Source organism: Acinonyx jubatus, chromosome A1 (assembly GCF_027475565.1).
Source record: "Acinonyx jubatus isolate Ajub_Pintada_27869175 chromosome A1, VMU_Ajub_asm_v1.0, whole genome shotgun sequence".
In the NCBI taxonomy this organism is placed as follows: domain Eukaryota; kingdom Metazoa; phylum Chordata; class Mammalia; order Carnivora; family Felidae; genus Acinonyx; species Acinonyx jubatus.
In genome coordinates, this window is record NC_069380.1 from 174929226 (window position 1) to 174954949 (window position 25724).

The following is a 25724-nucleotide window of genomic DNA, read 5'->3' on the forward strand; positions in this document are numbered from 1 at the left end:
TATTTCAAGATAAGATGGAAATTCAGACTTTGTGAAAATGTCAAATTTTAAAACGATAAATATGGTGTAGGATAAACATACATATTGGGGAATACAGCTTGTGACTCCTACCCTCACCCTATGTGCCAGGTCCTGTGGCAAATGCTGGGAACTCAGAGGTCTTGGTTGGCTGTTACACTGGTAGTCCCAGTGAACCATGATTGCTTGTGAACAAGCTTGCATAGTCCCTTTCCACATTCACTCTGGGTTTGGCTCTATGACTTGCTTTGGCCAACGGGACATTAGCAAGTGTGGTGCAAAGAAAAGCTTGATAATCATTTGCTCATTGGGGCTCATCTTCTTGGAAGCCAGTCACCGTGCAGAAATTTGAATAAGACACCAGGTGGAGAAGACAGGCCTGAGAGGATGAGAAGCTATTTTGATGAGCTCCCAGCTGATTGCAGTCTCTATGAGTAACCTCCGCTTATACCATGTGGGCCCAGCTGAGTCCAGTTGACCCACAGAATTGTAAAAATAAACCACCGTTTTTAAAGTTACTAAGTCTTGGGCGTGGTTTATTATGATACAAAAAGGTAAGTGAAACAGAGGTCATTTATCCTAACTCCTGTTTTACTAATGAATGTCCCAATGCCTAGACAGGGGAAGGGTTCTAGTTAAATTCAGACAGCAAGTTAGTGGCAGTAACTTTCCAATTCTGTGCTCTCTTTTCCTACTGCTTTTAATTCCTTTGGTGGAAAGCACCAAAGGACTATGAAACTTCAAACTCTACCAGTGTGGAACTTACACTGTGCCCTGCATGCATACAAATTACCGTAATAACTTGATCCTTAGAAACAGAAAGATTTCTAGGTCATCAAGTCCCCTCACTTTACAGGTACAGAGAATGCAAAACACTAGAGAAAGAGAAAAGCAGCTTCTGATATTTAGTTGTAATGCTACTAGATGATAGCTAGCCCTCTTAGGTAGACCTTGTGCTCTCCTGTTGAACACAGTTTGGCAGAATGTAAACATCAGATGAGGCCATTCTCTGACCATGGATAGATCAAGACAAAGACAAGATCGCTCCTTAGTTACATTTGAAAGCAGGTAAAACATGAACATTGTCCAAACCACAAAAAATGACCAAACATCCGTCATCTTGGCTAATGAGGGGTTTCTGCTTCTTTACCAATTACAGCTGCAACCTCAATCTAGTGGTCCCGTGTTCTAGGAAAAACTGAGATGCCCCATCATAGAATTACCCCCACTTCCTGATAGCATCTGATCCAGAGTAAAGCCCCACTTCCTTACACCCTCTCCCAAATCACCTAACAACTCTTACTTATGATTTTTCATGGTGGATATTCTCCCTCATTGCAACCAGTAATTAGCCCAACTTGTTCAATCAGCGTGTCCCTAGTGGTCTTTGGTTAGTGACCACTGACAGACCTGACAAAGTTCACACAGAGATGAAGGCAGAATTCACTAGGAGTCTCCAGGTCTCCAGCTGTGGTCCTTCTTAGCGCCCAGTCTTTTGGTTAATGTTTTTCCACCACTAGAATTAAACTCCATGATAACCGAATCCTTCCCTGTAACGTTCGGAGCTGATTTCCAGTGCCTAAACTGGTACCCGGCAGAGGCTGGAAGTTTAAAAAATAAGTACTTTCTGAACGAATGACAAAGAGGGGCCCAATATGCACAGGTTCCCTTTCATTTCTCTGCTCTTCCCAGTTCGTGGTGCGTACAGACAGCACCAATTGTTCATCTCCATAAACCCACTTTCCCCAATTAAATTTCCAAACCTCTCACTCCTGGGATGCCCAAACTCTCAGAGCCTCCTCCCTTGCCTGAGCTTCTTTCGCTGGCTGGCACCCTCCCACACCTGAGCGCCAGGGCTTCCTAACGCACCTAGAACCCACCTGTCTCCAACATCCGTCCCTATCACCAGCGGCTCGCCCACCAGCCTCCCCGCTACCTAGGCGTCTTGTGGACACTGCGGCGTCGAGTGCGCATGTGCGGAAATCTGTCCACACGCAAGATTTCTGACGAGTGAAGAGTTACCTCGGAGTTTCCGTCCCGGTCCGAAGCGCCTGGGGCTGCCAGGAAGTCAGGGGAAACTAGCCGGAAGGAGAATCCGCGCGAGGGCTTTCTGGGACATGTAGTTGTGGCGCTCCTGAGGCCCTGTTTTGAAGGAGCCCTTCATTCTTTAGGTTTGCACGTGCCACTTTCAAAGTCCAGTGCTACTTTCGGCTCAGAATTCAGCTTCGGGGTGCCAAGAGAGATTAGCCTGGTGTTGGCTTCTCGTTCCCACAACGCTCTGCGGGCTCCCCGGCGCCTGCTGGGAGCTGTAGTCCTCGATCGGCGTACTGCGTTCGCCGAGGGGGAGGGCGGAGCTGCCGGCGGCCCGGGCGGGCTGGCAGCTACAGTGGGTACGATAGCCGCCTCCGCCTCTGCCGCCTCCGCCGTCGCCTCCTCCGCCCGGGCCGTTCGCTGCTGCGCGGGGAGAGCGAGGCGGGGCCGCCGGGGCCGCCATGGAGCCCGACTCGGTGATTGAGGACAAGACCATCGAGCTCATGGTGAGTGCGGCCCGCTGGACCGTTCTTCCGTCCGACCGGCCCCGGGCGGGCCTGCCCACCTCAGCGTCCGGCGCGAGGCCGGCTCCGGCCCTTCCCCGCCGCCGCGGCCCCGACCTGGGCCCCCCGCCTTCCCTGGCCTCGGGGCCGGCGCGCTTCCTCCAGATCCCTCGAGATCTCAGGCCGGACCTGGCCCGGCCCCCTCCGTGCTTCTCGGTTCTCATTCCTTCCTCTGTCCTATATCCGGGCCCGTCTCTCGAAGGACCCTCGCTCGCTTCTGCTGTGGCCTTAGCGCACACTCGGTCTAGCATCTCATTCTCCTTCTCTTAGAAGGGGATTTTTTTCTCTATTTCTCCGGCCCAGGCCTGCACCGCTCTTGCAAGCCCCACTCAGGCCGAGTGAGATGGTGGTGGGAGGGGGGTTAGGAGGAGACGGGTCAGGGCCTCGGTCTCCGCGTCCTAGTAGGGGTCTCAGCACCCTCTCCCCAGCGTAGGGCTGTGTGGATGCCGGGATAGGCCCTACAGGGGTGGAGGTGGGAGCTGTGGGGTTTGTACATGTGACGTATAAGGGGCCTCTTTCCCGGGCCCCTGTGGTGTCCGGCTTCTCGGACAAAGGGTTTCCTACTCCGCGATGAGGGATGTTTGCATAGCAAGGCCCCAGGTACTCCGGATTCCATCTCCCAGGAAAGGGAAACTGTAACTTCATGTTTTTCGGCGCTGCTTTGGAAAAATTGGGGAGGAGCGGGGTAGGGTTGTCCTCATCACTGCCGCCAGTTCTTTCTTATTAAAAAAAAAAAAAAAAAAAAAAAAAGAGAGAGAGAGAATCCTAGGCCCCTGGGGGAAGCGATCACTCTTCTGTTACTAGCCATTGGTAGCCATGCCAGACTTCCTGGCCCTACGGACACCCCAACCGCTTTCCGCCTTAGGACTTGGAGCCAGAAGGGGTTTTTGGAGACAGGACTGTGAGAGAGTGGTTACCAGAAGCGAAGAAGTTGCTGCTTGGTGGATGGATTGGTGGAAGAAAAGAAACATGGCAGCTATTACCTGCCAATTTGAACATTGGGGGAATCAAACTGGGCTTTGGAGAGTTGGGAGGAGGAAGTCTTCAGGGTTTCTTTCCTGTGGAAACCTTGACAGTTTCTTTCTATCTCTCCTAACACAGTAACCACCTCAACCCCAGGGTTGAGAGGGAAGATGAAAGAATCTACTTAACCCAGCACAATGTTTTCCTAGCCAGATTTTCTCCAGTGTGAAAATGTTTATTGAGTCAGTGATTCCACTGGGTAGGGTCGGTGACATCAGAGCCACTTCCCCCATTTAATGCTATAAATAATAAATGGTGACACTGAAAGTCTGTTGGATAGCTGCATGGTTTCTGTGGATGATGGTATCTGGGGAGTTGAGCTGCATGTTTTAAAAATGGAAGTACAGTAGCGTAAATACACAACTTAATATTTGCTGTCCTTTGCATAATTCACAGAACTAGACCTCTCCAGTATTCTTTAAAACTAGAAGGAAAAAAAAAAAAGCTTTGGTTGTTCCTGCTTTGGGCTCGTGTGCACCCGTGTGCTTGCTTTTTCAAGGATGTTGTCACTTGTGAGTTTTTCTTTGATTTTCATGTAGTAAGTAACTTTTCCTTTTTCAGTATAATTTATCAAACTATCGTAGTCAAGCCTTTGTATTCTGAAAATTTTGTAGTGGGTTATTTTGGTAAATATCTTCATTGGGATTCCACATACAGTACATCCGTATTCTTATGGATGTACAATACAAACACTTAAACTGGAGGAGTACTTCATATTGAAAAATTGTAACTTGGTGCCTCTTTGAAATTGGCTGTTCTGTGCTCCTTCCATTTTCATTCATTTAAAAAATGACTAAAATGTCTTTATTTTCAAAAGACTTAGAAGAAATACTGCATAATTCATTTAGTATTTTTGAGTGTATGGTAAAAAAAAAAAAAACAAAAAAAACTCTGCCCTAAATTTGTTGGTTCCCCATGCTCATAACTTAAAGTTTTGATTATACATGATTGTACTTGTCTGTGATCTGAAAAGATATTTCAGCCTTTCAAGGACGTTATATACTGGAATTCTCAGAAAATTTAACAAAGAGAGCAATTTTGAAATGGCTTTTCATATACGGATTTTGATATTCTCTCAAAGGGATACCAGTTAAGACTCTTAGGCAACCCTTTTCATAAACATGTATGTATTTATTGTAGTGGATAGTGCAGGTATTTAACAACTGATTTAGTAAATCCAGGATTGGATGTAGGAATGATAATGCCTTAAAATCTAATTGCATGTGTCTCTCTGTATTCGCTGCAATTTAATTACAGTTTCCAGAACTAGGTTAAAAATACTTTTTACGTTGGTTCTAAAATAACATGATTGAAAGAAAGGAATGGGTTAAACTGATGGTATGTTAAGAGCCTAAAGCATGAAATATTTTTAGATTTTTATGAGTCAGCTTCAATACTCAAATATTTGTGATTGTGCTGCCTGTATCAGTTTGGTACTTAATGGTTAACAGGATAACTTTCATTTGATATTCCAGAGAGTGCTATATTAAAGACAGGAAACAGACTTTTGGGGTATCTCCAGTTTCTTAATCTTCATCCTTCCACTTCTTTTGATTTTGATTCTTTTTCTTTTTCTTTTTTCCCTTGTGTTTTTGTTTTTCTTTTTAGTTTGCTAGGAAATAAAGCTGGTGATAGCCCAATAATTAAATCTCCAAAGTATAACCTCCCTTTGTGACTCCTATCTCTGCCTAAGGCTGGGTCCACAAAGAATGCTTCTCCAAGTGACCTACCTCATAGGGTTCAGTCTTTAATATAGACTATAAACTCTTGATTGAGACAACTGAATTTATAATTGCTGATGGTAAATAATTTAACCACCAAATGACTTTCATGGCCTTATATTGGACTATAGTACTTAGTTTGTGGGACTTTGTTTCTGACTTTGGTAAAATGAGTTTTATTATTAATGAGGTAGAGAAGTAATAATCCAGTTGGAAGTATGTCTATGTCTAGTGCGGTGGATATCACTGGAAAGAATGAAAACTGCATTATGTATCACATGATGTTTTTTAATGCTTGAGTTAGGAGTAGGAGTTGATGTTCAGGCACTCATTGCTAGAAAGCGCTCACAGAGCTGCTGATTGGAAGAGAAAGATGGTAAGTTTTCTCTATTAGAAGATAGCAGAAGCTGATGTTAAAGTTTTAGGAAAGGTAACCCTTGCTTTCTCTATGGGTGTGAGCATGTGCCCACCCGTCACCCCCAAGCACAAATTATACTCTTATTAGCTGTTGGATGGTCCCCCTCTTTGGTAAGTGACCTTAAGTGACTCATTTTCTTTTTGTGTTGTCTCTAAGTGGCTATATTACTTGTTGAATGTAGTAAAATACATTGGACCTAAGAAGGTAAGATAATCAATGCTATTTTTTAGAGCTGTTGAAGTATAGGCAGGCTACAAGGCTAAGGAGATGAAAGAAACTAAGTAAAGTTATGGGAAATTTTTCTTTTTGGATTGTCCCCCCCCCTTCCAGTCATTGGTTCTCTAAGTGGAGTAAGTGGGATCATTTTTTAGTGACTGCTTTAAGAAATTGGATCTTAGTTTGTCACTATCACTTACCCTCATTTACCTCTAACCATGTGTTGATTTACCAAATGCCGATTAAATAGACAAAGGTTTAATTAAGTAGGGTCCGAATGGAATAAACCACATACGTATACCTACTTATAGACTCATTTACCTGCCTCAAGACACTGTGGCTCAAATATATCAATTTTTGCTCCTGATTTTTGAGCAAGTTAGCTGCCCCTTCAGAAGTGACAAGGACAAATACGATCCTGTGCGCACATCTTGGTACTCCTGGCTCCTGACTGCTCTAACCTGAAAACAGAGAGCTGGCATAGGAAAGTCACTAGGCCATTACATGGGTTCACAGAACAGCACTTAAGGCCACTTGACCCTTGAACGACGTGGGTTTGAACTGTGCAGGTCCACTTATAATAATTTTTTGTTTTTTACAGTACTGTAAATGTATTTTCTCTTTTAATGATTGTCTTACTATCTTCTTTAGCTTACTTTATGTAAGAATACAATAGGTGATACATATGAAATACAAAGTATGTGTTAACCACCTGTTTATTTTATTGGTAAGGCTTCCAGTCAAAAGAAGGTTATTAGTAGTTAAGTTTTGGGGGAGTCAAAAGTTATATGTGGATTTTCTGTTACATGCGGGTCAGTGCCCCTAATTACCCATGTTGTTCAAGGGTCAACTATATATCCTTCTGAGTAGTGCTGTTTGATTCTATGATCCTCTGAATTTTGTACTCTCAGGTTCCTGGGTTCCACCTGGTGGTATTTCACTTTAAGGGAAAGAAAGCATTTCAAGTCCTAGTAATTTCAGTTACAGATTCCCTTCTAGCTTTTCTTCCCACATTATTCCTCACTTATTCTATATTTCAGCCAGACGGTAGACCAGGGTTCTTCAGATTCTGCTCACATTATTATTATTATTTTTTTTTTCTTTCTTTCCCCCCATGCATTGAAGGCTACCGATAGTTACCGGCGGGACCTAACAGTTGGCTCTCTGGCCAAACTGGCTTCAATCAGATCTCGGCAATTCTGTCTTCTGCCTGTACCGAGAAAAGTCCTGTCTCCTCAAAACACAATTTAGGTGCCACCTCTTTTGATGTCAGTTTACGTTATGGTGGCAGATACTGTTTTGTTTTTATAGCATTGCCTACCCGATGTGCACTGTTAAATGAAATGAATGAATTCTGGCACTTTGTGTTTATCTTGTGGCACGTAGCATTTTCCAGGCTTGTATTAGAGTTTCCTGTTTGTGTCTCCTATTAAATGATAAACTCCTCGCAGTGCCTTCTTACAGTACACGTTCAGTAAACGTTGAGTTGAATTTTCCTGTTGGTTGTTTATATGCATTATTGCTGTCTGTCTGTCTGGTAATTCTCACCTGTATCAGTAATTCTCTTAATGTATTCCTAACTCATATGGGACTTAATCATACCCTCCTGTATATCGTAAAAGCTTGTGATTATGTCTCAATTTCCCTTCCAGAGGCTGTATTGTCTTTTGAATCCTTCACAATGCTTAGGACTTGGGTGTGTAATAGGTACATTGATTGAAATTAATGTGAGGTATTTCTTTTTTCATGCTGTGAAATCTTTTTAAGGTTTCCTTTTGATAACTTTTAAGACAAAGGCGTAGATGAATAGAGGAATAAGACTGGTAAGGCAGAAGAGGAGAGTGATGTGTGGCACACACACATCTATAGACCATTGTTTACTGTTTATACAGACATCCTATAAAACCATTATTTACAGACTTTTACACCCAACAGATAGATTTACATACATCCCAGAGAGTGGTTGATAGCCAAGTATTGAGGAAACCCTTTTATACGTGTTGATGTGAACTTGCCAAACAGTAAATTCTGAGGAAGCGTGATTTATCAGCAAGGGCATGGACTTTAGAGGGAAGCACCCAAGTTTTATCCTAGCTTTGTCACCTGCTGGCTGTGTGACCTTACGAAAGTTAACCTTTCTGTGCTATGATTTCATTATCGGTAAAAACAAGAAAATGTAGGTTTTGCTCTGAGTTGGTGGGAGGATGATGGGAGAAATGTGTGTGAAAGGACCTTGCAGAAGCTTATCTCAGCAACTGCTTGCCGTGCTAACTTCCACCGGTACAGGGACCGGGTTTTGTAAAAGCACAGTCAAGGCAGATGGCGGGAAGAAAGTTTTATTTCCCCCCCTTAGTTGTGCATGTATTTATATGTGAAGTTTTACAGAGGCCTGACATTGAGTTGCTTTGATTATATGTTTCATGAGGTATCTCTTTGGAAGAAATCATGAAATCATACAGAATCAGTATTATTTTGGAAATTTGGGAAGTGGAAGGAGTGTTACAATTATTAAGAACTGTCAGTTAGACTTAATGGCCTGTACTCGAACTACAGAGAGAACCCACCCGACCCTGCTTTAGGTATCCTGGTAGAAAGAGACTGGTGATTCGTTCCTATTAACATTGAGCATTGTGATTTACGTTTGATCAGTTTAATTTTGATGAGGAAATTAGGATTTTTGAGTTCTTATTCTGGTTTTCGCAAAGCTGATGATTTTGACCTTTAACAGAATAAGCAGTGAGTATTATACAAGATTTCCTCCTGAGTTGTATTGTTGTTCATTGAATTAGTTGACAAAGGGGGGAAAAAACCTGTTGGTCAAGAATGTGCTTGTTAGCTTCAGTTAAGTTTCTGCTGATCACAATTGCCTAACAGGAAGTTTGTCTTTGTAGGCAAATGAGAGACGAACCTGGAGGACCTGACAGGCCAGTAGGGTATTTCTAACCTGGAGCTTATTATTGTTTTAACAAAATTCAAAGATTGCAGAGTTCTGTGATGTCAGCAGGAAGCATTTTTAGGAAATTCCCTCTCAGGGTTAGTCAACAATGAAGAACTTCACAGAATGGGAAGCTGTGAAGTAGAAACAGTGGGACATTAACTTGTAAAATGAAGGGAAAAAAAAGTCTGTGAGTAGAGAGATTGATAAATATAAGTGTAATGAATATGGGAAGCCATTCTAATAGCTTGTCTCTGATTCCCAGAAGAAAATTTAAGTGAGAGCTCTACTGTTGAGAAAAAGGAACTTGAGTCATTTTTAATTTTTATTTTTTTTAAGAGTTAAATTGAGAACCCTTAACCAGTTTTGGTAACTAATAATAAAATACATTTTGGTTCTGTGAAATGATTGCTTGGGAGACTCAAAGAGAAAGGGACAGAGAACAGGAAGAACTCAGTCTTTACACTTTTGGTCTGGCTTCTATTAATCTTTGTATCTCTGGCATTAGGGCCGCCACGAATTAGGCATTCAGTAAATATTTATTTGAAGGGAAGACCAGAAAATTAACACAGTAATACAGGAAAAAGCTTGATGACTCAGGAGGTTCAGAAATGAGTCCATTAGTCAGATTGTGGTTGTGTTTTGCTATCATTGCTCAGCATTTTGGTTATAGCACCGAGTTACACTTTGAAAAGCAGAGTATATTCTTTTTAGCAGTTAGCTACTAGCTAACTCGCTGCTTCTATCAAAATAGGGTTTTCAGTTTATTCTTAGGCTTATTCTAATATCACTTAACGGGAGAAGCTTGAACACTCATGCTTTGCTTGAGATTTTACTTAAGTGATCTCTCTTTTAAGTTGTGGGTATTAGGATACTTTCCTAAGATTGTTACGTTATGGTGAGGCTAATCATAGACTTGTATTTCAGTCACTCCCGTTGCTTTGCTTACAATGTGATAAATCAGAACATCTTCAGTGATTGCCTGTGGACTATTTATTGACAAATCTTGGAATTTTAAAATTTCTTGGTTTCAGTTGGATTTGAGATTCTTTGTCACAGACAGTCTTTGCTGCTAAACACAAAGACCTACTTGGCAACATTATAATGTGTTTTATTATAAATATTGTGAGCCTCACAATTGCATGCCTTTGTTAAAGAAATGCTTTTTTAAGTGGTAAAATATGGAGCGTTAGCCCTTTCAGGATGGCTTAACTGGTTCAGTTGTGTTTTAGTTTGGCTAGGCTGAAATATTTACTCTTCTGTATTTTTGTGCTTCTCTATTCTGACGTTGACTCCGGACCTTTGAGAGTAAAGCTTGGTTTCTTCTGCCCCAGGAATCATGGCCTTTCTGATCCTTAGACTTGGCAGGCCACAGTGCTCTGTGGAAAGGGGATGGTCTCTACCAATTAGTAGATGTGGGACTTTGGGCAAGTTATTTCTTCTCTTTTTTTTTTGAGAATTAAATATGAGTAAGGAATGTAAAGGTCCTGACCCATTAGTAGCCTTAAAGGTAGGTATTCTAATTACTGCAGGAACATTTTGGCTGTAGGTTTTTAAGGAAGTAGAAAATTTATATGTAACTAACAGTCTTTTGACTGATTTTTAAAATTTTTATCTATGTTATTCCGTAGAATGGCTTTTTTCTCTCTCCCTTATAATTTGTATATTTGCAGTCTGATGGAGAAGTTGGTATGGTAGTAAAAGAATGTTGATACAATGTTGACTCGGCTTATATATTTAAAGGTGTTATTTAGTAAATTGTTTATTAGTGTTTTTTAAATTATTTTCCTTAGTTTACCCAATGACTGGTCATTGTAGAGGGTTGGTCTTTATTGAATCAGAAGTTCATTCTTAAAATTATGCCATGTGTTTTTAAAATGTCGTGTATTTCAGGTGAGGTTTGAAGATTTGGGTAATGTGTAGATTTGATGTCTTATAGGTAGCAAACCAAAAGATTTCTTGTTAGGTGCCTAAATATCTTTTTTGGGAGGTATTTGAGCCTTCCTATATCATTAATTTTTTTGTAATGCTGGAGGAGCTGTCTTAGAAAATGGGTAAGGAAGTTCATCGTAGCTGAATGGTCTGGGACAATTTATGTGGATAACGGAGTAAGTTTTTAGCTGCTCTCATTGGAAATCGCGTATTTATCATGAGTAAAAATTAATGTTAGGGAATGTTTCTTTCTCTGCCATGTAGAATTTCTTATCCTTTTGTCGGCACAGAGGTGAAGAATGCTGCTACAGAACTTTTATACCAAATAGCTGACTCAGGGGTTGTGACTTTTCTGTGCCTCAGATCCACCACTCCGATGACCCTTCCTTCCATTTCTTGGTGGCTGTCCTTTGCCGCTGGTGCCATGGTGGGTGTACGGATTGCTTTCTGTCTTTCAACAGTTACCGAAGTGCATGTTTGGGATTTTATTGAAGAAAGCTGGATACAGTAAACGGAAAGAATCTTGGAAGCTGCTTGACTGCTGTCTTTTCTCAGACTAGTCTGAAAGGGAATACCCCCATTCATTCTGGATTGGTGGATCTGAAGTACAAAATATTTTCCAGGTAAGCAATTACCCTGTATTGTTTTGTTGTATGGACCTCAACTCACTGAAAGAAACTTAAAAAACAGAATTTCTCTACTTTTTTCCATTGGTAGAGACAGGAAGGATGTTAGATGTTTAGACACAGTGTTCGTGTCTGGGGTGGATTAGTGAAGGTGCATGTGGCAGAATTGCTAGTGGACGCTTGGTTTTAGTGCGAGAAGGGCAGTTATTTTCATTGTAGGCCCAGATGGTTTATAGTTACAATCTAACAGGGAATACGGAAAACAAGGGAAATTTGGGGAATAGCTTATAAAATATGGAAGACAAATGGTAATTTCGAGGTATTCTCTCATGATTTATACCTGATACCTGGTCAGAATAGTTTTTGTAGTCACTATGTAAAGCAGTGGTGTTTCATTCTTAGGACTCTTGGAGGGTCTTCTCAGGAAGATTTACTACCTGTAGCACCTGTTTCTTGAGCATCTGCTGCGTACCAGGCACATTGGAGGCTCTTTACACACATTTCTGATTCAGTTGGCACATGCTTTTACCTTACATTTTACAGATAGTGAGATGAAGCTCATAAGCATTAAGTTCAAGTTGCCCAGGGTCATAGAGCTAGTAAATGGCAAAGCCAGGCTTTAGGCTTGAGTCTTTATGCTTCCAAAGTTCTGGCTCTTTCCGTGTGACTACATTTGCTGAAATTTGTACTTCAACCTCTGGATTTTCAAATTGCCCATCTGCAGGAGCAAGGTGTGGGTTTCTATGGTGGGTTTCCACTCAGAAAATACCTGACTGGTCATTGTTTGGTGTGGCATTTTAATTATATCTGGTGCTTTTTCTGCTTGATGAAGAAATTAGAAGATCTTCGGTTAGTTCGTCAAGTGAACGTACAGGTAACTCAGGGAGTATGAGAGAGGCAGTGCCTTTAAATGTCAAAACACGGTTTATACAGGGAAGTATCATTTGGTCTAGTGAACTCGAACCTGCATCTTCTCAGTTCCTCTTTAGTTTTTACTGGTTATTTAAATAGCTCAGTAGCTTATTACATGGACTTCTTTTGACCTGTAGTTTGTCAGCCTTACGAATAAGACATTGTTGGGTAACTCTCTTAAAAACGTGCCCTTTTTTGGATATCTAATATTCCCTACAGAATCCATTTCCTTTAATCTTAAAAAAGAATATCTTTTTATCATAGATGGATACTCTTGCATTGTGATCCTTGTTTTAGTTTAATTCCTTTATATTTGCTAATGTTTCTCCTAAGTGAGCATTTTACACACTTGTCATCTGAAGAGCTGTGAGGGTGGTGTGGTGGGAACAGTAAAAATACTAGCAGTTAACACGTACTGGACACTTACTCTGTATTGAGCACAATTATAAGCACTTCATTTGTTTTTTAATGTTTTTATTTTTTAGAGAGAGCGAGCGAGCGAGCAGGGGAGGGGCAGAGAGAGAGGGAGACACAGAATCTGAAACAGGCTCCAGGCTCTGAGCTGTCAGTACAGAGCCTGACGCGGGGCTCGAACTCACGGACCGTGAGATTATGACCTGAGTCGAAGTCAGACACTTAACCGACCGAGCCACCCAGCACCCCTATAAGCACTTTATGTGTATAAACTTTGTATATTTATAGTAACCCAGGGAGGTAGGTGCCAGATGAGGAAACTGAAGGATAGAATAATTAAATAATGTGTCCAAGATTACACGTCTAGTAAAAGACAAAGATGAGGTATGAATTCAGGGAGTCTGGCTTCAGAGAATGTGCTTCTAACATCTGTGCTATACCGCCTGTAGTACGAGTGTCATCCTGTGATAAAAAGAGGGGTGGAAATCCTGAGGGCTGAAACTGAAATCAGTGCAGAGGAAAAGGAAAATTGTTGTTGAATATCTACCTCTTACCTTTGGTATAGAAAACGGTCTAGATCTCAGTTCTGTGGTAGCCATCCAGTACTGTCAGGCTGTTTCCCAAGATGACTCATGGTAGGGTTTATTGGAGGTTATCTTCCAGAATAGTCTGTCCGGTAGAACTTTCTGTGATAACGAAAATGTTCACTGCCTGTGCTGGTCAGTATGGTAGTCGCTAATCACATGTGGTTATTTTGAAATGTGGCTCTGTCACTGAGGACCTGAATTTTAAATTTTATTTAATTTAAATTTACATTTAAATAACCACCAGTGCATTTTTAGAACTTACCTTAATTCTAGGTCTGGTCATTTGTTTAAACCCCTTAGAAATCTGATCTGGTCACAGGCTCAAAGCAACTCCTTATTCCAGGTCAGGGGCACATTAACCAGCTATGCAAGACTGATGTATAAAACCAGAATTCCAGTTTATTAACGATATGTGCATTTTGGTGTGATTAATATAAACATTTTGAATTTTTTTTTATTTTTGAGAGAGAGAGGGAGAGAGAGAAGGGGGGGAGGGGCAGAGAGAGACAGACACACAGAATCCGAAGCAGGCTCCAGGCTCTGAGCTGTCAGCACAGAGATTGACACAGCGCTTGAACCCACCAACTGTGAGATTGTGACCTGAGTCGAAGTCAGACGCTTAACTGACTGAGCCACCCAGGCACCCCAATATAAACTTTTTTGATAGGTAGTTTGCTTATTAGTTCCTAATTAGTATATCAGTTTAATTTTTTCGAATAAGAAACAAAAGTTAGAGGGACCCGAAGGTTCAAACCTAGTGACTGGCATATTGTATTTATGTGTGTAGACTTTACCTATCAGGTTCAATCATAGTCGGGTGGCTTAGTTGGCATGAACTCAACCAGAGAAGTGAGATATTTGCTGGACAGGGACTGAGGCCACCTTGGTCCCACCCTACGTCAGGGATGGGTGGTTTTTCCCTGTGGCAGAACCTCTTTGTTTGCTTTTATTTCCCAAATCCTTTTCTCATTAAGGCACGTGTTTTTAGACTAGTTAGTATATTCAACTTGAATGCATTCTTGACTTTATAGGTCTCGGAAGCCCTTTGTTTTCCTTCAGGTGCCTTTTTCACTGCTATGATCCATTTTGTGTTCATTTTTTACTCTAAGAAAGCAGTTGGATGTTTTTGCTTCTGTGTAGTCTCTTTTTACCAAAACAGATTTATTAGCTTATTTAATTTGGTCATATAGTGTGGGATAGAGTAAGAACATACTCATAAGAAATAAATTGGGTAGGACATTCCCTTTGCATTGTATCATGTTATTAAAAGAGCTTGTTTTTAGCTTACTTTATCGTTACTTTGGGACTTGTTCCTTCTGCTCTTAAAGTACCAAATTTGTATTTTAGGAAGTTAACCTTTCAGGTGTGTGCAAGGTGGGTTGAAGAGACAGAAGGCACGGAGACCAGTTAGTTCACGTGAACAATGGGGAAGGCAAACCGAAGCATACAGTGGGTGTGAGGAAGGTGGGGAGGACTTAAAAGAGATGTAGGTGATAGGATCTACAGAACTTGGGGACTAGTTAAAGGAGTAGGTGATAGGTGAGTACAGTATGAATTTTAGGTTTTTGCCTTGGGCACCAGATGGATGTTTACTGTCTTTTCCAAGATAGAGAGTACTAGAAGAGCAGACAGGAAGTGGGAGTGGGGGAGGGAGAAAGAATGAGTTCCAATTTATAAGGAATTTGAGTTGCCTATCAGTGAATCCTCCAAGAAAAGTGTCTAGTGGGAATATGAACATCAGAGAGAGCAGGGAGAGAGAGAATGGGTTGGGAATTTTTATTTTGTTTCAGTGGTAGCTCACTTTACTCAGAGTTCTGTTTCTCAGAGTGTAGATCTAGAAATCTACATTATCAGTGTATGGGAATGTTAACATAAAGGAATGGGCTATAACTCAGTTCAAATGACCTTGATACTGATCAAGAGGTATTACCACTCTCCTTTTTTTCTGAACCTGAGTATTCAGATTTAGATGCAAAGGAGTTTGCAAATTAAGTTCCATGCATCTGGTGACAAAAATAAGGGGGAAATAGCCTAAACAGTGAAGGTTCTGGATCAAGTGTGACATGGGAAATGAAAATTTGCTCTTCTCTCAGCCTGTCTCAATTCCTGAATGCTTCTCATCTAGCTGTGTGATGAGTGTGATTATGGTTTTTTAACGACACATTTTTAACATCACAGCATGAGGTCTAAGGACAAGCTAGCTGTTTTGTTGAAGAAAAGGTGAACTATTCAAGTGGAGTGAAAATTAGCTGTGTTGGAATTATTGAGATGGTGTATCAGTCTAGTGGGCATATATTTAAGGGATTTGTTAGGCAAATGTTTACTCTATGTTGTTTTCACCTTATTCACTAATTCCCAGGTGAGCTGTAGCTCCATGATTTTGGTAATGAAAACATGGAGATTGGAAGAGTTCATTATAGCTACAGTGAATCAGTACTTACCAAAAAGATTTTTTGAATACATTATATATGTCTATGCTACAAAGTTGATTGATAAGGTACAAAAAGGCGTGGACAGTTAAAAAAAAGTCTGCAACTTTTTTCCCTCTGGCTCCAGCTATTCAACCATATTTTTGCATAGGTTTCATATACGTGTGTGTGCCGTACATAATTCTTCTGAATCTTGAATTTTTTTAATATAAAACATGACACGGTCATTTTTCATATCAGTTCCCGAAGAGTTCTCAGATTTTTTGAAGAGATAATTTAGAAGATGCATACTCATTTATTGTAGGTGCTATAATTTGTGAAACCAGTCTGGACTGATATACATATAGATTATTTCCAGTCTTTTGCTATTACACCTAATGCTGTAAAGAATAATTTAGTGTGTATATCATTTCATGCATGGAGAAGTAGATCTTCAGGACAGATTCCTAGGAGTAAGCATCACTAGATACACACTTTTAAAAATCCCATAGACATTGCCACATTGCCCTCCAGTTATACTGCAACAGTACATACTCTCACAGGTTTTGCTTGAGAATATTCTTTTTTCCTGACACTCTTAATGGTGTTATGTGGATTTCAAGCTGATTACTTTTTAAACTGTTCTTCTCTTTTTCCCTCCCTTAACTTTTTATTATGAAAAATTTCATATATATATATATGGGGAAAAAAACAATACAACAAACACCTGTATAGTCTTAACACCTGGACTCAACAGTTGTTAACATTTTGCCGTATTTGGATCATTTCTCTGCTCTCTGCCTCAGTCCCCCCCCTTTCCTCTCCTTATCCCCTCTTCCCTCCCCTTGTCTCCCTCTCATCCTTTCTCCTTCTCTGTCTCTCACCTTCTCCTGTCCTCCCCCAAAATACGTATCCTTTGTAGTGGTTAAAAATTTGACAGTGAGTTGCAAACATGATATTTCATTCTCTAAACATTCCAGCACCTGTCTCCTCTAAGAGTAAGAATAGTCTCTTTCTCTAAAACCACATAAGCACACAGCCGTGAACAAGGTATATATCTATCTCTCTCTGTATAATCTGTATACATATGTAACCACACATTATAATAGTCATATATTTCATACATTTATAAAACCACAATACTATTTTTATGTCTAAGAAAATGAAAATAACTCCATAATGTAATATCAAATATTCAGTTAGGTTTTCCTAATTGTCCCAAGAATGTCTTTTCTGGCATGCCCCCCCCCCCCTTTTGTTTTAATGCCAAGACACCCTTTGTATTTGATTGTTCTATCTCTTTAATTTCTTTTCATTTAGAACATTCCCTCTACCTTTTCCCCTCCTCTCCCGGCATTGTTTTTGAAGAGTTCAGCTCAGTTGTCCTGTAGGATGTGCAACATTCTTCATTTGTTTATTTCCTTATGGTATCATTTAACTGGTTTCTGTAGGTACTATGTTTCCTGTAAACTGGAAGTTAGGTGAGAGGCTTGATTGCAACCAGGTTAAACATTTTGACAAGAATGTTTCATCATAGGTGAAGTGTACTTTGCATTGAGTCATGTTGGGAGGCACTTGATGACAGGCTATCCCATTATGAGCTATGCTAAATTTGATCCCTTGGCTGAGGTGGCAATAGCCAGATCTCTCCTTTTTAAAGGTACAATTTTATCCTCTGCTATTAGAAAGGAATTTATGGGACAGTATTTTGGCACCTTGTAAATACCCTGTTCTGTTACAACATTTCAACCCAGTGGTTTCAGCAGCCTGATCCTAGAATCAGTCGTTATAATGAGAGTTACAAAATTGTGGTTTTCTATCATTCTGCCTACATTAATTAGCTATCATTCACAGAGGCCATCCCTGTTTCTTCTCCTTTCTTTTGTGTAGCATCGTACTCTCATGGACTTTTTATTTAGTGTGTTACCAATCAGAGTCTTTATTGGTGCTCAAATTGTCCCAGATTGGCTAATGAGAGCCCCTTCAAGGTAGTTTCTGCTTCTTTTTAATATGATCCTATCAGTCTTTGTTTCTTGACTTTTTACTTTCCCTGCATTTCAGACACCAGCCATTTCTCCAAGAAGCTCTGATTCCTTTTAGTGGGGAATGGTATTTAGAAGCCCAAACCATTGTTGTTGGGTCCTGTCATTGCTTCTAGACCTTTTCAACAGAGCTAAAGAGTATATTTAAAAAGAACCATGAGATCATGTTCTGATTCAAATTTAATATTAACAGGGATGTTTTTCTAAACCCGTTAGCCTTTTGATTTTTCAGCATTGTAAGGGACCATATTGATGTGTAATGGCCATCAAGTTGAAATACAAATTGTTATGGAAATAGGCAGATAAATAACTTCACTCATTATTCCGCATGTACTCAAACAGGTACTGTTTGATTATTTGGGGAATACAGAACAGAATCAGATATGTACCTTGCTTCCAGAAGCTTGCAGTCTTTAGCATAAAAAAGTATAGTATAGGGTGAAGACTGGTAGGGATTGTGAGAGGTAGACACACAGTGTTTTACAGTTACTCTTTGAGGCCTGAGTGGAAATTAGATGTGATTGTGGGTGTATTGGGGCAGGGGATGGCTTTCATAGCAAAGATAAACAAATGAACGATGGCTGGCAGGCAATGGTGTGTATTGCCTATAGGGCGGGACAAGTAAGTAGTTCTGTGAATGTTGGAGTATAACTTGGGTGGTAGGATTGAGGGCAGATAAATTTGTAAAGATAGATTGTAACCAAATCTTGGACTTTATCCTTTAGGCCATACGTTACAAACTAGTAGCCTGTGGATTGAGCTCCACAGATTTACTTGGTCTGCATAGATTTAAAAAATTGAGACATTCCTTGTCAACACTGATTTCTGGTTTTGTCTGAAAATTCGAGCTGGGGAGCGGCTGCTTTTTAGAGTCAGGGCTTGTGCTTTCCTGGTTCCTGTGTCCCCTGTAGGTTTGTCTTTATCTATTTGGCCCTTACAAACTTCTGATCTTGTGATCCTGCAGGATTGGAGGAGGGGTGTGAGGGTGGTGGATGTGATTTGAGAGGAGAGGTGACTGAAAGCTTGAGCAAGACCTGTGCTTTAGAAAGATCACAGTCGGTTTGGAGGATGTTTTGGAGGAGCGAGACAAATACGTAGACTATTGGAATATTCCAGGGAAATACAGGATAGTAACAGATGGTGCAAAGGGGATAAGATGAAACATTTTTAAATGTAGAATGGTTAGATTGTATTGATAGATGAGAGTATGTGTGTGTATATTGACGAGAATGTAAATCAAGCTCTATTAAAACATGATGTCCTGTTTTTAAAAAGCTTTGCATTCATAAATTGATTTCTGGAAGTTAACCACATGTTTTCATTATCTATTGGTTAACTTTGGAAGATAGTAGTAATAGTTCCATGCATTGTTGTCACTGTGTAAAGTTTAGTTTTGTAATAGGCCAATAGCATCTTTCATCAAAAAATCTAACTCTGACCCAGCTTTATCTGAAAGTTGTGGATGAAGTGAATATTTATGATCTTATCATTTTCCTTATAATTATGGAGCTAAATATTCAGACAAAAATATTAATAATGCTATATACTTATTTTTAAAGAGCTGCCTGCTTGTAATTCATTTTCCCCACAGTGTCTCTCAGAAGTTAATCCAAAGGATAATGAGTTGACATGGAACTGTCTGGTACACTTAAAATCACACGGGTATTAAAACCATGTATGTGGTTACGTATTTTGGGCATCTTCCCTGTCTGGTTGGGGCATGACTTGATCCAGTTCCATTGTCAATGCCATTACTCCAGGTATTTAATAGCATCACCAGCTTAGGCAGTCTGAGAGAGATAGACATGCAGAGCATGTAAGTGACAAGACTGGGAGTGAGAGTGACTCACAGTGACAGAATCCATACCAGGATTCTGTGTCATAAGCTTTGGCTTCAAGGGGTGAACAAAGATTGGTTTAAAGGGCATTTGAAAATACATTTTTGTTATAACTTACATATAGTATAGAACACAAATCAGCTGAAAAAAACCCCACAAGTCAGCTGAATGAATTTTTGCATATGTATATACAGCACACTGTGTAATCACTACCCAAATCAAGATATAGAATATTTCCAGAGCCTCTTGAGGGCTTCCTCATGTTTATGCCTCACCCAGTCCAGACCTCCCAAAGGTCTGTTCTGGTCTTCTTCACTGTAAGCTAGTCATGGCTGTTTTTGGATTTTATACAAATGGAATCATACAGTTTATAGTCTCGTGTTTTTTTTCCCCTGCTTGTTACTATGTGAAATTCACCCATTTTGTTGTAACAGGTTCCCCCCGCCCTGCCCCGTGCATTATTCCATAGTATATATAGTCCATGGTTTGTTTATTTTATTGTTGATGAATTAGTTGGATTGTTTCCAAAATTTGGCTGCTATTGTGAATAGCACTCGTAAGGTGGACATAAGCACTTGGTTCTTTCGGTTATAAAAAACCTAGAGTGGAATTACTGGGTCATAGGATAGGCATATCTTCATATGTAGATACTGCTAAACGGCTTTTCAAGTGCTCATGCCGATTTACACCCCCATCTCTAATATGGGGAGTTCCAGTCATCGCTCGGTTTTGCTAGTCCTTTTAATTTTAGCTATTCGGATGAATGTGTAGTGGTATCTATGACTATAAGCTATTGAGGTATAGTTTACATGCAGTAAAATGCACTCATTTTAAGTGTACTCTTTGAGTTTTTAGAGCTATATACGCTCATGACCACTACTGTGATCAAGATGTAGAACATTTCTACCCCCTTCCCATCAAAAAAACCCCCAAACTTCTCTCACTCCCTTTGCAGTTCCCTCACACCTGTCCTTGGCCTCAAGTAGCCTGCTTTCTATAACTGTAAATTAGTTGTGCCTGTTTTAGGTGGACGTGTATAGCATGTGTAGCATGCATATACTGCAGGTACTCTTGTCTTTAGCTTATTTTGCCCAGTGTAACATTTTTGAGATTCATTCCTGTGGAGTTAGTTTTTCATTCCTTTTCTTTGCTTAGCACTGTTACAGTACACAAGTATACAACAGTTTTGTTTATCTGTGCTCCTGCTGAAGAATATTTGGGTTGTTTCCAGTGTTTGTTGTGAATAAAGCTTGTGTGAACATTTGTGTTCCAATTTTTGTTGGGACATTTCTCTTGGGTATACCTAGGAGTGGAATTGCTGGGAAGTGGAGATGTATGTTTAGCTTTTCCCAAAATTGTTGTACATCCTTACGGTTTTCCCTACAATATATGAGAGTTCCAGTTGCTCTACAGCCTTAGCAGCACTTGGCATTGTCAGACGATTTTAGCCATTCTGACACATGTGAAGTAGTATCTCCTTGTGGTTATAATTTACATTTCTTAAGGACTAATGATGTTGAGCATTTTTACATGTGCCTGTTGGCCATTTAGATATCCTCTCTAGAGAAGCGCTTTTTCAAATCCTTTGACCCTTTTAAAAAATGGAGTTACCTCTTTCTTATTGATTTGTGGGAATTCTTCACAGTAGCCAGGAAACAAAATTCTTTGTCAGATACACATGTTGCAGACATCTGTTCTGTGGCTTGCTTTTTCAGTGTCTTAATGTTGTCTTTTGATGGACAGAAGAAAAGTCTTAATACTTACAAAATCTAATTACTCAAGTTTTTCTTTTGTTGTTACTGGGTTTTGTGTCCTGTTTAAGAAACTTTGCCTACAGTCTTAAAAATATTCTAGCATCTTCATGGTTTTACTATATTAAAATAACTTTTTTTTTATGGTTGAGCTAGGAATCAAGATTCATTTTTTCCCCCATATGGTTATCCAGTTAGCTCAGTGCCATTATTTACACATACATTAAAAAAACTATTGAAAAACTGTTGAAGAACACAAGAACATATGAACATAAGAAGCTTTTGTTTTTACAGAATTAACCATCTTTACAATAGAACAGTTAAAAGAAAAATAATGTAAAATAAGAAACAAAAAGAAAAAATTCCTGATAACTGTTAACATTTAGTATTTACCTTTCTTCGTGTACATACTTTTTCTTTTATGTACATTTCGTATGTTTTTCACATGTAAAATTGTTTTGCAAACTGCTTTTAAAATTCAGCAATACTTGTGGCATCTTTCTGAGCCATTTTATATTTCTTTATAATATTTTGAAGGTGTGCCTTATGTGTATGAATGTGGAAATAGCTAATTAGTTAAACTCTTACTTTGTTAGACATTTAAATTATTTCTAATTTATAACAACTTAAAGCTGGCTTGTTCCTTCTTATAATCTAATTTTTGAATACATCCATGAGTATTATCTTGAGTATTAATTTCTAAGAGGTGGAATTGATGGGTCAAATACACATTTTTAAGAACATGGTTATTTTGTATGGCCAAAAGTTTTATCCATTTTCTATTACTTATATGGACATTAATATTCTTTATATTTTCTCTATAAAATTGCTGTTTTCTCCATTTCTTGAAACATTTCTTGAAAATGTTTATGCCATTTTCAAGTGTTAGTAATTAAAATAATACCAATTTGCTTAAAGAATGAAGTGATTTCTGTAAGTACTAGTGTTATTGGGTGTGTTATGATGCTTGTCGCTATTTATGTTTCTTTTGTGAAGAAAGGGAAATGTGTAGAATAGCTGTCGTTGTACTCTTGTTGATTTAAATCCAGGTGCCTTGGGGAATTTGGCGGAAGGAAGTCACCAGGGTAGGGAACTTCTGAGTTTGTTGTGGCTGGGACAGTGTTGCCTTTTTGTGATCAAAATGGCCATTTTTGGTAGAAGCCAGCTGCAGAAATATTTGCTTTACTCAGTGACCTGTCTGTGGCAAGCTTAAGCTGGTCCCTGCTCTGGCCAGACTCTGGCTTCAGATGCTCTTTGTGAAGCTCTTTGGGATCACTCACTGCCTTAAGGACACTCCTTCCTACTAGCCTGCTTTGTACTTTTTAGGTAGGCTTCTGTTTATTTACATTCAGTGAACCCTACTTCCACTCCTGGTTTTTTTTTTTTTTTTTATTGTATTTTATAGAAATTTCTTGAAATGTTTTATATATGTGCAGGGCATCCTAGCCAGGTTTCCAGTGCCAATGTAGACCCTTTTATTTTGACATTGCTTTGATGATTTCAGTTGCACCAATTAGAAATCCCAACCTTGACACCTCTGTTTCCCTCCTAAGTCTTGTCTGGTTTTGTTCTTTTTCATTCTAGCTTTCTGTACTTAGTTACAGTGATTCCCCCACCCCTTTCTCTAGTGTCTTGACCCAACAAGTTCTTTATTGCGGAAACTTCACCCTTTCCTCCTTTCTTGCATAATTAACCTCTGCGTGTCCTTCAGAGCTGATTTCAAGCATCAGTTCTTTAGGGGTTGTGTCTGGGTCACCTAGGTACCCCTACAGGTTGGATTCCCTTGTCACATTCTTAGCACTCACTTCTTTTCCTTCGCTGCTGTTAACATAATTGTACTTGATAAATGTATTGCACAATCCCCCACTAGACAGCTCCTTTGTTAGAAAGTACTCTTCATGGGGACAAGGATCATGTCTGTCATGCCACATTCAGCTCATAGAATATTTCCAGCATACAGTGCATACCCTGTAGCTGCCCAGTTGAATGAGGGAATAAATTTGGGAGGGCAAATGAGAATTACCACGTTGTATCAGAAGTTTATATTCACTTTAAAAATGAATGTATTTGTTCCTTACATGCTTGGTGTTTCCAGTTTCAGTATCATCTCTTAATTTTAAATGACTTGATCCTGAAGATTAAACCGTCGGCATTAGAAACTTCTTTCAGGGGTCAAAAAGCATCCCTTCTTTCCCTCTGCCTCTAAACCAGATTTCTAAATCTGTCATTGACTTCTAATCTCTCCAGATTATTTTGCTAATACTTAAACTGTCATTCTGAAGGATTTGTCAACTGTTGTAACTGCTGATTCTTTCCTCCTCCCCTTTCCGTGTGTGTGTGTGTGTGTGTGTGTGTGTGTGTGTGTGTGTGTGTGTCTGTCTGTCTAATAGGATCACTATTCCTGGGAGTTGGTTCCTTAGGTCAAGTAAATTGGGTAAATTCCTCATATAATCTCCTCTTGGAAATTCACTTAATAGTTGTCATTTTAATAATTTGTTTCCCAACATTTCCCAAACTTTCTGACCCCAGAATGCTTTTCCTCTATTGTGGTTTAAAACCGATGCAATCTAAGAGCTATTCTTGACTGTCATTTTTGTCATTTCATCCCAACTTCTTGTATTCAAGAGTTCTCTATCTTCTTGTCAAAGTAATGAGGGAGGGAGCTAGCACTTGTTAAATGCCAGATTTACATCTGTTATTCCTTTTAACCTTCCATAACTTTGAGTGAAAGATAGGCTTATTTTCTACATTTTAGCATGTGAGGAAACTGAGACTGGAGAGGAGAGGCTTTTTGTTTTTTGTTTTTGTTTTTTGCTGAAGGCCACATAATGGGTTTTATCTATATCTGTTTATCTGCGGTGTCTACAAAGCATTGTGTTCTTTCCCTTGTGTAGAGAAAAACACTCTTCTGCTGATTTGAGAAACTGCACCTCCAGCTATCACTTAAGTTCGTTTGAGGAGTGTTAGCCTCAGGAGTCGCAGGGCCTCTAGGCTCTTGGTGGGCAGCAGCATTGGTGCTTGAAGAGATGGAGAAGAGAAGGCTGAGAAAAGCCTGGACTCCTCCTGCCTTTGTAAGCCCTCATGCTTTCTTCTCTCCCTCATTCCTTGCTTACCTCATTCTCTTCAGTTCCAGGCTTTCCTACTGTATGTGACTTCTTCGTTGGAATTTCAGGTTGGCTTTTATCAGTAACATAGGAGCTAATATTTATTGGGTGCCTGCTTTGGATGTAGCAGGCTGTCCTCTCTAGCCCTCTAAATAGCCGACTCACTTAAAGTCACATAGTGTAGAACCTGGGATCTAAACCCACCTCTGTTTTTGTGTTTTTGGTTTTTTTTTAGCCTCAGTAAATTTTTTCATAGGGAAAACCTACCTAAGCAATTAAAATCTATGAAATCATGGGTTTGATGTGCTAGTTATTTTTTATAATATATATTGAAGTATATGGCTATTAAACATTAAAACATCATTTACGTACCACTGAAAATCACCTTGAATATTAAACCTTGGGAAATGTTCCTGTAATCCACCCTTTTAACTTTTTCTCTTTATCTGTTTATTCATGAATACTTCAGTATGTATCTGTAAAAGAGGAGGACTTTAAAAACAAAGCAAAAGATTGTTAAAAACACACACAGAGCACACAATTCCATTATTATACCTAAAACAGTACCAGTATTCCTTGCTATCAAATAGTCTGTTTATATTTGCCTACTTGTCTCAGAAATAATTTTAGAATTAATAAACTTAATTTTTTAGAATAATTTTAGATTTACAGAAAAATTGAGCAGACAGTATAGAATTTCATGTATTTTCCCTCCCCTTACAGTTTTCCCCACTATTAACATCTTACATCAGTGTGGTACACTTGTTAAAATTAATGAACTAATATTGATGTTTTATTATTAACTACAGTCCATAGTTTATGCAAGTATCCTTAGCTTTTTTTTTTTTTTTTAACCTCACGTCCTTTTTTTGCTCCAGGATCCCATCCAGGATGCTATCTTAACATTCAGTGGTCATGTGTCCTCAGGCTCTTCTTGGCTGTGTCAATTTCTCAGACTTTGCTCTTGATGATGTTGACAGTTCTGAGGAATTTTGGTCAGGTATATTGTATTGCCCTCTATTGAATTATCTTGTTTTTCTCATAAATGGTTTTTTAATAATTGTTTTTTTTCAGTTTAGGGGCCAGACTTGGTTCACACCTTGCATATAGTTAATAGCCTCTTAAATCTTTTTAATCTATAAAAATTGCCTCTCCCATTTTTTTTTCTTGTCGTGTATTTATTGA

At 39.5% G+C, this 25724-nt stretch overlaps 1 protein-coding gene and 1 long non-coding RNA gene across 9 annotated transcripts in view; one reads left to right on the forward strand and one right to left on the reverse strand.

The window, feature by feature from the left end:
• Window positions 1-2287, reverse strand: part of LOC128316439 (uncharacterized) — a 69422-nt gene extending 67135 nt beyond the window's left edge. The window contains exon 1 of one of the 4 annotated variants that reach the window (XR_008300366.1): window positions 1899-2287. This is a non-coding gene — a long non-coding RNA (uncharacterized LOC128316439). Of the gene's footprint in view, window positions 1-1887 lie in introns of all 4 variants that reach the window. The other 3 variants (XR_008300368.1, XR_008300369.1, XR_008300365.1) reach the window with 3 other exon arrangements.
• Window positions 2288-2413: 126 nt separating this feature from the next.
• FBXW11 (F-box and WD repeat domain containing 11) overlaps window positions 2414-25724 on the forward strand; it is a 119866-nt gene continuing 96555 nt past the window's right edge. For 4 of the 5 annotated variants that reach the window (XM_027034404.2, XM_053226510.1, XM_027034427.2 and 1 more), the window contains exon 1: window positions 2421-2555. In XM_027034404.2, coding sequence (XP_026890205.1) covers window positions 2511-2555 — 45 coding nt within the window. In that variant the 5' untranslated portion in view covers window positions 2421-2510. Of the gene's footprint in view, window positions 2556-11318; window positions 11481-25724 lie in introns of all 5 variants that reach the window. The other variant, XM_027034449.2, reaches the window with a different exon arrangement.